Below are 13,953 nucleotides of genomic sequence, written 5' to 3' on the forward strand. Positions count from 1 at the left end.
GGGGACAGCAAACTTTTTCAGCAGGTGGCCGGTCCACTGTCCCTTAGACCTTGTGGGGGGCCGGACTATATTATGGGTGAAAAAATGAACGAATTCCTATGCCCCACAAATAACCCAGAGATGCATTTTAAATAAAAGGACACATTCTACTCATGTAAAAACACGCTGATTTCCAGAATGTCTGTGGCCGGATTGAGAAGGCGATTGGGCCTGATCCGGCCCCCAGGCCTTCGTTTGCCTACCCATGATGTTAACAAATGAATACAGAATATTCGCTACTTAAGGAAAGTATTGAAACCGCAAGATGATAGAGGGAAATCAACCAACATAGAAGGGATTCAAACTAGTTTTCTGTAACAGAAAGAAAGTGACTGGAAAGAAAGAAAGAAAGAAAGAAAGAAAGAAAGAAAGAAAGAAAGAATACAATCAAATCACTGTTCGTATCCTTTGAATAATTTGGTGTATTTGATCAATTTCCCCCTTTTTCTCCTTCTTCTTTTTATATTCCTTTTATATCTTTGTTTTTGTTTGTTTTGCATTTTTTCTTTTTAGTTTGAATGTTTGGATGTTATGTTTAATATATGCTTTCTTTGTAAAATTTTAAAATGCAATAAAGAATTAAAAAATAGAATCGTAGAATAGTTTGGTTGGATGGGACCCCCACGGATACTCAACTCCAACCCCCAGCCATCCAGGGATCACATGGTATGGATGAATTGATCTGGAATCACTACCTTCCCTCCTAGTTGTTTATAATATCACACTTTTACGCAGATAGAGATAGATATGTTGCAAATCTCTGTAATGTTTCTATGGTTGAGATCTGTATAGGGGGAAAATCTTCGTTCTCAGTGCCTCAGATCTTACAAAGTAGAAGCACATTTATACAAACAATTGATTGCCTGTAATTTATCTCTCTATCTCTTTAAATAGGAATATTCACAAATAAAATATCAGAGCAGTTTGCAACAGCTGCACATAAAAACCAGTAGGTACCCAAACAAACCCCTGTGTTGCAAAAGAGAACGTCAACACGATGACCATATACATACGTAATAGACAATCTCTATAGAATTCCGTCAAACAATAACAAGTTCAAAATGAAATCTCAGACTCAAAGTCTCTGAAAGTCCTTAAGCGAAGAGAGGTACCAAACTCTGTACGATGAAAGACAAGCTGTGAAGCGTTGTGTATTCAGCAAATATAATGTCCAACAATGAACAGAGATTCCGGATATTGACTGCTGTTTCACATGAGCACTGCTCCACAGCATTTGATATTTTCATTCACATATATTCATTCAAAATAAGATGGGTTTATGAAACAATTAGGGACGTGGGTGGTGCTGTGGGTTAAACGACTGAGCCTAGGGCTTGCCAGTCAGAAGGTTGGCGGTTCCAATCCCCACGATGGAATGAGCTCCCGTTGCTCGGTCCAAGCTCCTGCCAACCTAGCAGTTCGAAAGCACGCGGTACAAGTAGATAAATAGGTACCACTCCGGCAGGAAGGTAAATGGCGTTTCCATGCACTGCTCTGGTTTGCCAGAAGCGGCTTAGTCATGCTGGCCACATGACCCGGAAGCTGTACGCCGGCTCCCTCGGCCAATAAAGCAAGATGAACGCCGCAACCCCAGAGTCAGTCACGAATGGAACTAATGGCCAGGGGTCCCTTTACCTTTACAGTGATACTTCAGGTTAAGTACTTAATTCATTCCGGAGGTCCGTTCTTAACCTGAAACTGTTCTTAACCTGAAGCACCACTTTAGCTAATGGGGCCTCCTGCTGCTGCCACGCCACCAGAGCACAATTTCTGTTCTCATCCTGAAGCAAAGTTCTTAACCTGAGGTACTATTTCTCGGTTAGCGGAGTCTGTAACCTGAAGCGTATGTAACCTGAAGCGTATGTAACCCGAGGTACCACTGTACCTTTACGAAACAATTCCATATTCTCCCACCATGCTGACGAAGATCTACGAAACAGCTTATCTTTCATCATACAAATTTGAAGGAATTCTATAAGGATTGTCTAAACATTGCATGTAAAAACCATATGCTAAAACCATGCTTAAAAGGGTGTTTTTTAAAAAACAAACATTGTTTTTAAAGACACCAGAGGCGTTTTCCTCGCCTGGGCAAAGAAGCAAAGGCGAGAGTCGTGTTTCGTGGCCACAATTCCACCCCATGGCGTCCCCTCCCCCTTAAGCTGGGGTGCCCATTTCCGGGTACCCCTCCCCGTACCTGAAGACGACTCGCTGCTGCTGCTGCTGCTGCTCTGGCCCCCCACCAGTGCCTGCGCCAGGGGGCTGTGCCTCTGCGACCCTGGAGCCCCCTCTCCTTCCCCTCGGTCTGCTTCCTCCACGGAGCCTGCATGGGCTTCCCAGCCCAAGAAAGGGTCCAGGCCTTGGCCGTCGCCCGGAGGGGGCGCCCCCTCTCCCTCGGGGGACGGGCAGAGGCTGGGAATATTCTCCAAACTGTCCCCCAGCGCCGGCACAAAGGTCTCGCAGGTGTCCGTACGTGGCAGCGGGGCCCGCGCCCGGCGGGTCTGGGAGTCGCGCCTGCCCCGGGGGGCGTGCTCCCCCAGCGTCGGGCTGCTGTTGAGGGGCCCCGCGATGGTGATGTAGGAAAAAGTCAGCTCCCGGGGGGTCCCCCACTCCAGAGACACCTCCTCGTCTTCCTCGTCCTCCGAGAACTCCCTAGCCGTCTGCAGCTCAGGGAAGTCGGATTCATCGTTGCCACCTGGGGAGGGGAAAACGTCATGGGTGTCCCTTGCAGATACAAGATCTGGTCGCAATTGCCCCCCCCCCGGTCATTTCTCTTCCCTCTGTGTTGGTGGTCACAGTGTGTGTGTGTGTATGTCTGTGTGTGTCTGTGTGTGTTTGTCTCCGGAAACTTTTGCACATCACTTGGGAAGACAGGCGAACTAATGCCAGTGTACTGGAAGAAGCAAAGATCATCAGTGTTGAAGCAATGATTCTTCAACATCAACTTCTTTGGACTGGTCATGTTGTGCGGATGCCTGATGATCGTCTTCCAAAGCAACTGCTCTATTCCGAACTTAAAAATGGAAAGTGTAATGCTGGTGGTCAACAAAAGAGGTTCAAATGTAGTATAAACACTGACAGCTGTGAAACACTGCCATGCGAGCGCTCCAGTTGGAGAACAGCCTTTACGAAAGGTGTCATGGGCTTTGAAGACACTCGAACTCAGGACAAAAGGGGAAAAGGTGCTAAGAGGAAGGCACACTTGGCAAACCCTCACCACCCAGAAACCAAGGTCCCCACTGTGGAAGGACGTGTGGATCTAGAATTGGCCTCCACAGTCACTTTTGGACTCATTGTTAAAACCGTGTTTATGTGTGTGTATGTGTGTGTTTATACCGTATTTTTTGCTCTATAAGACTCACTTTTTCCCTCCTAAAAAGTAAGGGGAAATGTGTGTGCATCTTATGGAGCAAATGCAGGCTGCGCAGCTATCCCAGAAGCCAGAACAGCAAGAGGGATCGCTGGTTTCACTGCGTAGTGATCCCTCTTGCTGTTCTGGCTTCTGAGATTCAGAATATTTTTTTTTTCTTGTTTTCCTCCTCCAAAAACTAGGTGCGTCTTGTGGTCTGGTGCGTCTTATAGAGTGAAAAATACGGTAATTTATTTTTACTGAGTTTTTAATAATACAAAAAGAAAAAAGAAAGTACACCCTACAAATGCAACAATACACACACAAAAATTACTATTTACACAAACATAAATCCTTCCCAACCCCTTTACATTCCTGCCACCACACTCCTCAACTTCCCTCCACCACATCACAGCTTCCTTATCTTTTAAATTCGATACCATCATTGCACTCTTTGGGTTTTGATCATCTAGTCCAAGTCAGGAATATGCAGCTGTCCCAAACAGGGATCAAACCTGCAACCTTGGCCTTATCAGCACGGCACTCTAACCAACTGAGCTGTAATACTTTATTATCTCTTTGGAGCTGGACTTTGCCCTTTTGTCCTTCCAGCCTGTGACACTTTCTGATTTACATATCGCACCGATTGTTTTCTTTCTCTAAGAAACCTGGGACCCTCCCAAGTAGGGTCTTAACCAGGGTTTGCGAGCTCAGTCTTGGCATAGCTGTCAACTTTCCCCCTTTTTTTAAAGGAAATCCCCTTATTCCGAATAGGATTCCTCGCAAGAAAAGGTAAAAGTCGACAGCTATGAGTCTTGGGCAGCTGTGCAAAACGTCCCAGGGTTACTCACCATCTGTGGAGTCAGGTGTGGTGGAAGCGGTAGATGGAGACTCTTCTGAAAAAGACAGGAGGAAGACCTTAGAACCCAGAGCCATTAACACACACACACTTTTAGTAATGCACGACAGGGGGACTGACGTTGGCCCCGGTTCGAATCTTGGCGACGCCATGAATTAATCACGTGGTTCCAAGAGGCCAGTCCTTCTCTCCTGGCTACAAAGCAGGAATGGGGAATCCTATAGGGGTTTTTGTGCAACGATTATGGAGATGATGCGGTCAAAATGATCAGAACCCTGGACATTAGAAGATGCCACTGCTTAGTGGTCAGAACACCAGGTTAGGAAGACACGGCTTCAAATCCCCACTGAACCAAGAGGAGGCTGATTGCCTGGCTGTTGTCCTATCTCACAGGGTTGTTCTTCTGAGGTTGAGACAGCAAACTCATTTTTTCTTTGTCTTAAGATCCTTGGAGGAGGATTGTCTTATGAATGTTGAGTCAAATCATTGGCCCCATTTACTATCATCAGCCTATTATTAAGGGATGTGGGTGGCGCTGTGGGTTAAACCACAGAGCCTAGGACTTGCTGATCAGAAGGTCGGCAGTTTGAATCCCCGCGATGGGGTGAGCTCCCGTTGCTCGGTCCCTGCTCCTGCCAACCTAGCAGTTCGAAAGCACGTCAAAGTGCAAGTAGATAAATAGGTACCGCTCCGGCGTGAAGGTAAACGGCGTTTCCGTGTGCTGCTCTGGTTCGCCAGAAGCGGCTTAGTCCTGCTGGCCACATGACCTGGAAGCTGTACGCCAGCTCCCTCGGCCAGTAAAGCGAGATGAGCGCGCAACCCCAGAGTCGGCCACGACTGGACCTAATGGTCAGGGGTCCCTTTACCCCATCTATTATCAGCCAGAACTTTTTTCAAGAGATCCTTGAACTGGAGTTGGTGGGGTTGAACCTCTGGTCCCTACGCAGGTAAAATGCATGCTCTGCCGATGACATCAGCTCCAAACTTTTGGGGACCCCGGCCCCCTGGCTTCCACGAACTCATCCCCAGTGGCCTTGACCCTACCCTCTAAAAAGCATTTTTCAGAATTGCAGTTTGCACAATTCACCAAGGAAGAGAGCAACACAATAAAATTCAAAACAGAAGCAACGTACTAATCACACATTTATTCAACGTCCCATTAAAAGCACTTAGTTCAATTAACAAAACTGATGAACTTGATCCAGTGATCCTTTCAAAGTCTGAGTCATTCACACCCCCTGCTTCCTCCTAAGACCCCTTTGCCTTTGAGCACTCTAAGGAATCCCACCTCCCTCGCTTTGGGAACTGATGTACAACTGTTGTAGCAGGAAACCCCCCCCCCCCATCATTCAGTTTGTACAGACTTCACACACACACACACACACACTCACACACTACATACGCTACAACTCTGTTATAAATTCATAGAAAATCAACCATACATCAGATTTGCACTGTTCCACTTTTATTTTACTCCATGAAGGAAGGACTACAAAATGGGGAAGGTTTGATACAGGGCAGCCATAATCCCTTGAGCATAGGAGCACATCCACAGGAGCCCTGCCCAGTTGCTATGCCAACCCTGATGGTCCTAGACAGAAAACCATCCACAACACTACAGACTGCATACAGGAGTGGATTCAACACGGACTATAACAAAAGAACAGTGATTGGATTTCCCCTCAGGGGTCAGGAAACTGCGACTACCTTTGTCTTCAGAAAATGACTCATGGGAGGGGGGAAAGAGGGGAACCAGCCAGGTGACAGGACACTCAGGTTACCACCACAACTCCTCCCTCAACCCCTCCTTTCTGTAATGTATGCATGATGTTTCTGGGGGTGGGCTTGACCTAGAGGAGGGGAATTTCAAAAGTTTTTATAAGGTCTTGCACGCCACTGTTCTGGGTCTTTCCTCTCTCCTGCGAGTGAGGGGAACACCCTGCTGCAACAGTACAATAAAGGCCAAGCCTACAGGCTGCTGATTTGCTCCAATTTACTCTGGTTGGTATCTTTACTTTTTGTCCAAGGGAGCCCTCGGATTTTTCCGGTAACACTGTTAAAACTGAATTGCATGTTGCTGCAGCCCTGGGTCTTAAATGACTGCCTATGATTGCTCCAGAACACTATATACCGTTGCAATGCATTATTATTATCATTACATAATGATTTGGCAGCTGACCTGCTGGCAGGGCAAGGTGGATGAGCGGCAGCTATTTACTTTGGCGAGGCCATCTGGGCAGGCCATGCCCCCCCCCCCTCCAGGCACACAGGAAACCAAGCAGGAGATCTGGGAAATGACCTCAGCTCACCCCACCCAGGCCTGGGTGTTCTACGCATTAAACATGCAATGCGCCATCTGGAGCTTCGCCAGCGGCCTGTGCAGGTAAACAAGCCTCGCCCCGCAGTCATCGGCCGGACTCTGCCTTCCAACTGTTGCAGGAATTTATGCATAGGTTAGGGGGGGTTGCCCCTCCAGCAGATATCATGCACATGCAGCCCACTACCAAAACCAGCACAATTGCTTTGTGACATGTCCCTACAAAGCACTTCATCACAGTTTCTTCCTATCTGTTCAAAGGGCCTTTGCTGCACGATACCAAATGTAAGAATACACTGATAAATGTATATCTGTACTGGCTCACTGGGAAAACTTCAGAAATTCATCTACACATGTGAACTCAGCTCCTCAGCAGCCCCTCTACCTGAGTGATAATTCCTGGTATCCTGATACCTGAGAGCCAGACAGGTAGCCATTCCAGAAAGAACAAACCCAGATGAAGACAAAAGGGTGTGATGAACTTGGCTGGGAAACAGGGAAATGTAAATATCTCTTTTCTTGCACTTGATGGGTGTTTGGTGGAGGGCGAGGGGAACCATGGGGCAGGGTCCAGGATGCTCAGATTACTGCCACCAGACCTCCCCTTTCATGATGTAACCATGATGTATTAGTGATGTAGTTTGGGGGGTGTAACATGGGGATTAGCAGCTAATAAAAGTTTGGGTTCTCTTTTGTTTGGGGCTTCCATCTTGTTCCACCTGGTGGCAGGTGGGAGTCCTGTCGCGACAGTCTTCAATAAAGACCAAGCCTCCTGGCTGCTGTTTTGCTCTGGTATTCCTGGCTGGTGACCTTGTTTTTTGTCCAAGGGAGCCCTCAGATTTCTCCGTTAACACAACCAACTCTCACCAGCAATAGGAAACATCAGGAAGCGATTGCAAGAATGGGGCAGGATTGTGGGACTGGAGTCACTAGGGGGTGCTGTGGCACCATGTCCCTGCTTCCTCCACACCCATCCACTAGGGGGCATCACTCAGGGTAGGAGCCCCGAGACAGGAGTGGGGTTCTGATTGCCAGGAGTTTATCTGTACAGCCGTACCTTGGTTCTAGAACAGAATGCCTTCCGGGAGTCCGGTCGACTCCCGGAACCGTTCGAAAACCAAAGTGCGGTTTACGATTGGCTGCAGGAGTGTCCTGCAGCCAATCAGAAGCCACGCCAGAGATCTTTGGTTTCCGAAAATCGTTCACTTCCAGGTTTTGATCGTTCGGGAGCCAATTTGTTTGGGAGCCAAGGCATTCGGCTTCCAAGGCACGACTGTATTGGACTGAAGTCCGCTCGAAATTAAAATTCTCCAACTACAGCCATGCACTGGGGATTGTTCAAACCATTCAATACTCCAATAAATGAGTAAATAAGTAAGTACAGTGGATGCTCGGGTCGTGAACATGATCTGTGTGGGAGGCACATTTGCAACCCGCAGTGACCTGTTTGCGCACGCATGGGTTGCAATTCGGCGCTTCTGCGCATGTGCAAAGCGTGATTTAGCGCTTCTGCGCATGCACCGAAACCTGGAAGTAACCCGTTCTGGTACTTCCGGGTTCAGCGCGGTATGCAACCCAAAAATGCGCAACCTGAAGCATCTGTAACCCGAGGTATGACTGTAAGTAAGTAGAATTATCACAGTGTGGCGTTTTACATGACCAAGGGCAAAGGGACAGATCCCTGCCCCGAGGAGATTACAATATAACATTGAACAACTCCAATATTGCAGTTTTTGAGACGTTTTAGTTTAGAGAAAGCTGAGTAAAGAGGGGGCATGATAGAAGTTTTAAAAATTATGCAGGGCATAGAGAAAGTGGATAGATAAAAGAGCTAAATGTTGGAAGATTCAGGATCAAAGAAGTATTTCTTCACTGCAGTGCATAGTTAAACTTTGGAACTCCCTGCCACAGGAGGCAGTGATGGCCACCAGCCTAGATGGATTTAAAAGCAGATTGGACGAATTCATGGAGGAGAGAGCTTTCGCCCGGCTACTAGCCAGGATAGCTGTTCTCTGCCTCCAGGGTTAGAAATTGGCAAAGCCTCTGAATCCCAGCTGCTGGAAACTGCTGGAGGGAAGAGGGATCTTGGAGTCAGATCCCGCTTGTGGATTTCCTCATCTTATTGGTCACTGGGAGAACAGGATGCTAGCCAGAAGGGCCATTGGCCGGATCCAGAAGACTCCAAAATATAAGTAAGAATCAAGGAGCCCAGGAAGCTGGCTGGCTTCTGCAAAGACAGACTATTGATCCACCCAGCTCCACATGATCTGCGCTGAGCTAATGGCTCTCTGGGGTTGCAGGCAGGTGTCCATCTTTGCACTGCCTGGTGATGTGGGGGTTGAGTTCAGGACCTTTCGCACTCACTCTGCGATTGACCTGAGGCTCTCCTTCAGAGAGGCATAATGTGGTTTTTTTTAATCGAAAGGAAACCCGGATACCGAGGATATGTGAATGGGCACCCACCTTATTGACCAACCCATCATGGGTGGCGCTGTGGTCTAAACCACTGAGCCTCATGGGCTTGCCGATCAGAAGGTCGGCGGTTCGAATCCCCGCGATGGAGTGAGCTCCCATTGCTCCGTCCCAGCTCCTGCCAACCTAGCAGTTTGAAAGCACACCAGTGCAAGTAGATAAATAGGTACCTCTGCAGTGGGAAGATAAAATTGTGTTTCTGTGTACTCTGGCGTTCCAGAAGCAGTTTAGTCCTGCTGGCCACAGGACCCGGAAAACTGCCTGCGGACAAACGCCGGCTCCCTCGGCCTGAAAGCGAGATGAGCGCCACAACTCCATAGTCGCCTTTGACTGGACATAACCATCCAGGGGTCCTTTACCTTTTACCTTTTTTTACCCAGAATGCTCTGGGGCCAGACAGGTAAGCATGCCCTGTCACAAGGAGGAAACATCTCAGGTGTGTGGAATTTCTCCTGCTCTCTCCCTTTCTCTGCTTCCACTGTGTAAGCACAAAGGCGCTTCTATTTCTGTTTTTTATTTCTACCTTTTTATTTTAGGCAAGAAAATGAGTTTTGCTTGTTCTGTTGAAAACCAGAAGAGTTTAGCCAGGGGATTACTGGAAGAGTAATCCATTAAGTTGCTTCCCATCTCTTTGAGCCACCTCCCACAGCAACATTTCAACCAGGACTCAACCCCTGTGCTCCACTGCCAGTATTTAAATACTTCTGCCAAGCCAAGCAAGGGAACGCAACCCATTGTGCAAAGCTGGCTCTTGTCAGCTTGTGGTTTGATGCTGTTATGGACTGAAGTTCTCACCCTGGGCCAGCAGGGGGATACTGTAGATAGTTTTCACTCAGGTCCGCATATGCAAATAAGGAATTGAAAGTGACGTTCAGTGATTGGATAGTTACAGAAAGTGGATCCTGTTGCTTTGTAGTTGAGCTCTACATAAGCAGGTTGGCTGAACCCTTCAGTTCAGTTCTGTTCTGGCCTGTGAATAAGCTGTCTGAAGAACTGCTGTGTTGTCTGATATGTTCACCCACAACTTAACGGATGCCCTTTCTGTCTCTTGTGCAGCTCTGCCACCCTCTGCTTCTCATGTTCCATCATGTGGGCCTTGAAGCGCTTCACCTCGCATCGCATCGCATAGTGGAAAGAGGCGCAACCGGTGTGGGAGATCATTTTGTCGAAGGGATCTTCTCCAGTTGTGACCCAAGGGGTTGGCGCTTGACATCTCCTGGTAGATTCGGGAGTCTGGGGTGAGATGCTCTGCGGGGAAGGCCAAACACGCGAGATGCATGGAAATGGTGCCGTTGTCAGGGCCGCTGGTCTGGTCTCCCATCCAAAAGCTATCCGGGGCTGAGCCTGCTTAGCTTCCTGCGCCCTCCAGGCACCCTGCCCACCAAGCTATGCAGGCAAAAAAGAAGACCGCCCGCCCAAAGAAGACCACCTGTCCATGCCCAACTCTCCCATGCCTGGCTTCTCTTGGCCTTCGGCTCCCCTGAGGCCTCACGCCTCTCCTGGGCCATGTCAAGGAATCCCGCGAATGGGCCAAGCTCGGCTCTTCTGTTTTAGACCTTGAAATTTCTAGGAGATGCAGCTTCCCTAAAGAGTCAAAATCCAAGTGGGTCAGCTTCTGGGGAAAGGGCTGTAGCCCCAAGGGCATCTTCAGGTAGGGTGGGAGCATCCTCTGTCTGAAACCTTGCTCAGCCGCTGCCAGTCCGTGTAGACAATTCTCAGTTGGAGAGACCCAAGGGCCCAGATAAAGTGGTTTCCTATGTCCCCAGGTCCACTTTCAGCTGCAAACATGCTGGAGATGCCACCTTCGTAGAGTAGAAGCCCCACACCTCCAGAAAGTCCACTGAAAACACACTTTGCTCCCGTGCCAACGTCCCAGCAGCATGCTAGGAGCTGCACACGACCGCACTTTCACAGCTCCAAACGCTGGAGAATTCTGCTCTGGGTGCTTAGTTGTGTATCTCCCCCCCCCCAAAGTCCACCAGCTGTCAGCAGCCCAAGCTTGAATTCACACAATGTACGTTTCCGAGCACAATTTAAAGTGTTGGTGCTGACCTTTAAAGCCCTAAACGGCCTCGGTCCAGTATACCTGAAGGAGCGTCTCCACCCCCATCATTCTACCTGGACACAGAGGTCCAGCGCCAAGGGCCTTCTGGAGGTTCCCTCCCTGAGAAAAGCCAAGTTACAGGGAACCAGGCAGAGGGCCTTCTCGGTAGTGGCACCTGCCCTGTGGAACGCCCTCCCACCAGATGTCAAAGAGAACAACAACTACCAGACTTTTAGAAGACATCTGAAGGCAGCCCTGTTTAGGGAAGCTTTTAATGTTTGATGTATTACAGTATTTTAATATTTTTTTGGAAGCCGCCCAGAGTGGCTGGGGAAGCCCAGCCAGATGGGTGGGGTATAAATAATAAATTATTATTATTATTATTATTATTACTACTACTACTACTACTACTACTACTACTACTATGTCTTGCAAGCCTCACTCCCTACAAAAGGTTAATGGAGGGGAAAGGGAGCAATTTCCTCTTGCGCCATCGGAGCCCCTGCCAGCAGGTTTTCGACTTTGCCAGAGACTTCAGCCCAGTTCCCCATCCAGCCTCCTCTGTCCTCTGCCCCTTGCGCTGTGGGAATCCACGGCCTGTCCTGCTCTGAGCAGAGACACCAGTGAGCTGCCGTGGTTCAAGTCTCTGGCCAGGACCTGGGAGAGATCAGAGTTCGAATCCCACCACTCAGCCCCACAAAGCTCTCTGGATGTGTGTGATTTTGCTGGCCGCCTTACGGCCCCTTTCAGACTACTAAGCTACCTCGCCAGGGTTGTTGTGGGTGTTAAATGAGGACCAGGATCTGGGAGACAGGGGTTCAAAACCACACTTGGCTGCATGACCTTGGGGTGGGGGCATCCCTTAGCCTAACTTACCCCACATGGGGATGGAGAAAAAGGTGGGGTATAAATCAACAAATAAATAATAGAGACACACCTGACGCCAGCTGTCCCATAAATCCATGTAAATGCTTTGCTGTGATTTGGTCCATGTCCGGCTGTTACCTTGCAATACAATCCTCTGCACACCTTGTTGTTTTGTAAAGTCATTTAGTTGTGTCCAACTCTTCGTGACCCCCTGGACCAGAGCACGCCAGGCACTCCTGTCTTCCACTGCCTCCCGCAGTTGGTCAAACTCATGTTTGTAGCTTCGAGAACACTGACCAACCATCTCGGCCTCTGTCGTCCCCTTCTCCTTGCGCCCTCCATCTTTCCCAACATCAGGGTCTTTTCCAGGGAGTATTATCTTCTCACGAGGTGGCTAAAGTCTTGGAGCCTCAGCTTCAGGATCTGTCCTTCCAGTGAGCACTCAGGGCTGATTTCCTTCAGAATGGAGAGGTTTGATCTTCTTGCAGTCCATGGGACTCTCAAGAGTCTCCTCCAGCACCAGAATTCAAAAGCATCCATTCTTCGGCGATCAGCCTTCTTTATGGTCCAGCTCTCACTTCCATACATCACTACTGGGAAAACCAGAGCTTGAACTATACGGACCTTTGTTGGCAAGGTGATGTCTCTGCGTACCTACACCAAAGTAAGTCTCCATGGGCCTTACTCTTTATTAAACTTATCTGGCATCACAGTCTTGCCCAGAGATTCCTCCCCACAGCCCTCTCCTTTATCCTTCCAGAAAAACACAACAAATGACCTCTAGTCCCCTAGCCTTGCACCAAACACTTGCTTCAATGGACCCTTTTTTAATCCAAGGGAGTCTCTCGCGACTGCTGTTTTTCCCCCTCTGTTTTTTAATCTCTGGAAAAGCCCTACAGTTACATTTTTGGGTGGGGTAGCGTGGGTTTATCACCCAGAAGCTACAGGGGGTTCAACCTTGGGACGCACCAGACAGCAGCCAAGAGCGTCTGCAGAGTGCAGTTTGAACCGGCCTCTTTCCACATCTGCTTTCACAAACGCAAATACAATTAAGCGCCCCCTCCACACATTCACACCTGAAAACTGTGATGTCTCTGTGTGTGTGCATGACGGGGGGGGGGCGCGGAGCAGGAGTCACAAATGGTGGGTAAACATGTCTATAAATAAATATTTCAGAAATAAGCATGGCTCTCAGGACCAGCTGATCATCGGGTCCAGAAGATGCATGGGGGGGGCAACGAAAGTGGGGGGTTTTTTGGGTGGGAGCACTAGCAAACCCTTCCCATCCCCCACTAGGGGGTGGTACTCCACATGGAAGGTCATCACCCCACCCCCCCGCAAATATACATTTTTTACGCTATTGAATGGATATTGTTGTTTTTTCTTCCCACACCTGCCTGGGAGGAAATGGGCGATGCTTTGAAGGGGCGTCCAAAATGGGCGGTGGGGTTTTTTGGGGGGTGGAAAAAGAGAAATAAGGAGCCTTGCCCGCCCTCCCGCCCTCTCTCCCTGCCCCACAAGATACCTACTGCAATGGGCGAATCCCAGGACCTGCCCCATCGCCCGCCTCGTGGTCCATGCGGGATGCGCGCTGCGGCCGCGCTGCCCCCCTGCGCCTCCCGCCGCTGCTCATCTCCCCCGCGGCCCCATCCTGCCCCCCGCCGCGGCCCGCCGCCTCGAGGGCAGGCAGGCAGGGGGCCGGGGCCGGCCGGAGGCTCGCGGGCCGCCTGGGCGAGGCCGCAAAGGCGAGGCGGGCGAGGAGACAAAGAAGAGATGTAGACAAAGGATGCAGGAAAAGATGCAGGAGAGAGAGAGAGGGATGGAGTCGGAGGAGCCTACCTTGCAGGGAGGGAGGGGCAGGTAAGGAGGGAGGGAGGGAGGAAGTAGGGTGGGGGGTGAGGTCGCCTGGGGGGGGGGTCTTTAGGGTGGGGTGAGGGAGGAGGGGTGGTGGTGGAGAGGGAGAGGTCTGGCTCGCCTTAGGAGGGAGAAGGCCCGCCCAGGCAGGA

General features: G+C 49.6%; 1 protein-coding gene across 1 annotated transcript in view; it reads right to left on the minus strand.

The window, feature by feature from the left end:
• RTN2 (reticulon 2) overlaps window positions 1-13,574 on the minus strand; it is a 34,069-nt gene extending 20,495 nt beyond the window's left edge. The window contains exons 1-3 of the mRNA XM_083455584.1: window positions 13,477-13,574; window positions 4,240-4,284; window positions 2,237-2,734 (exon numbers count right to left, since the gene is read on the minus strand). Of these exons, the coding sequence (XP_083311710.1) occupies window positions 2,237-2,734; window positions 4,240-4,284; window positions 13,477-13,507 (574 nt within the window). The 5' untranslated portion in view covers window positions 13,508-13,574. The remainder of the gene's footprint in view (window positions 1-2,236; window positions 2,735-4,239; window positions 4,285-13,476) is intronic.
• Window positions 13,575-13,953: the final 379 nt, after the last annotated feature.

The sequence above is a fragment of the Podarcis tiliguerta genome (assembly GCF_965153285.1).
Source record: "Podarcis tiliguerta genome assembly, chromosome: 8".
In the NCBI taxonomy this organism is placed as follows: Eukaryota; Metazoa; Chordata; class Lepidosauria; order Squamata; family Lacertidae; genus Podarcis; species Podarcis tiliguerta.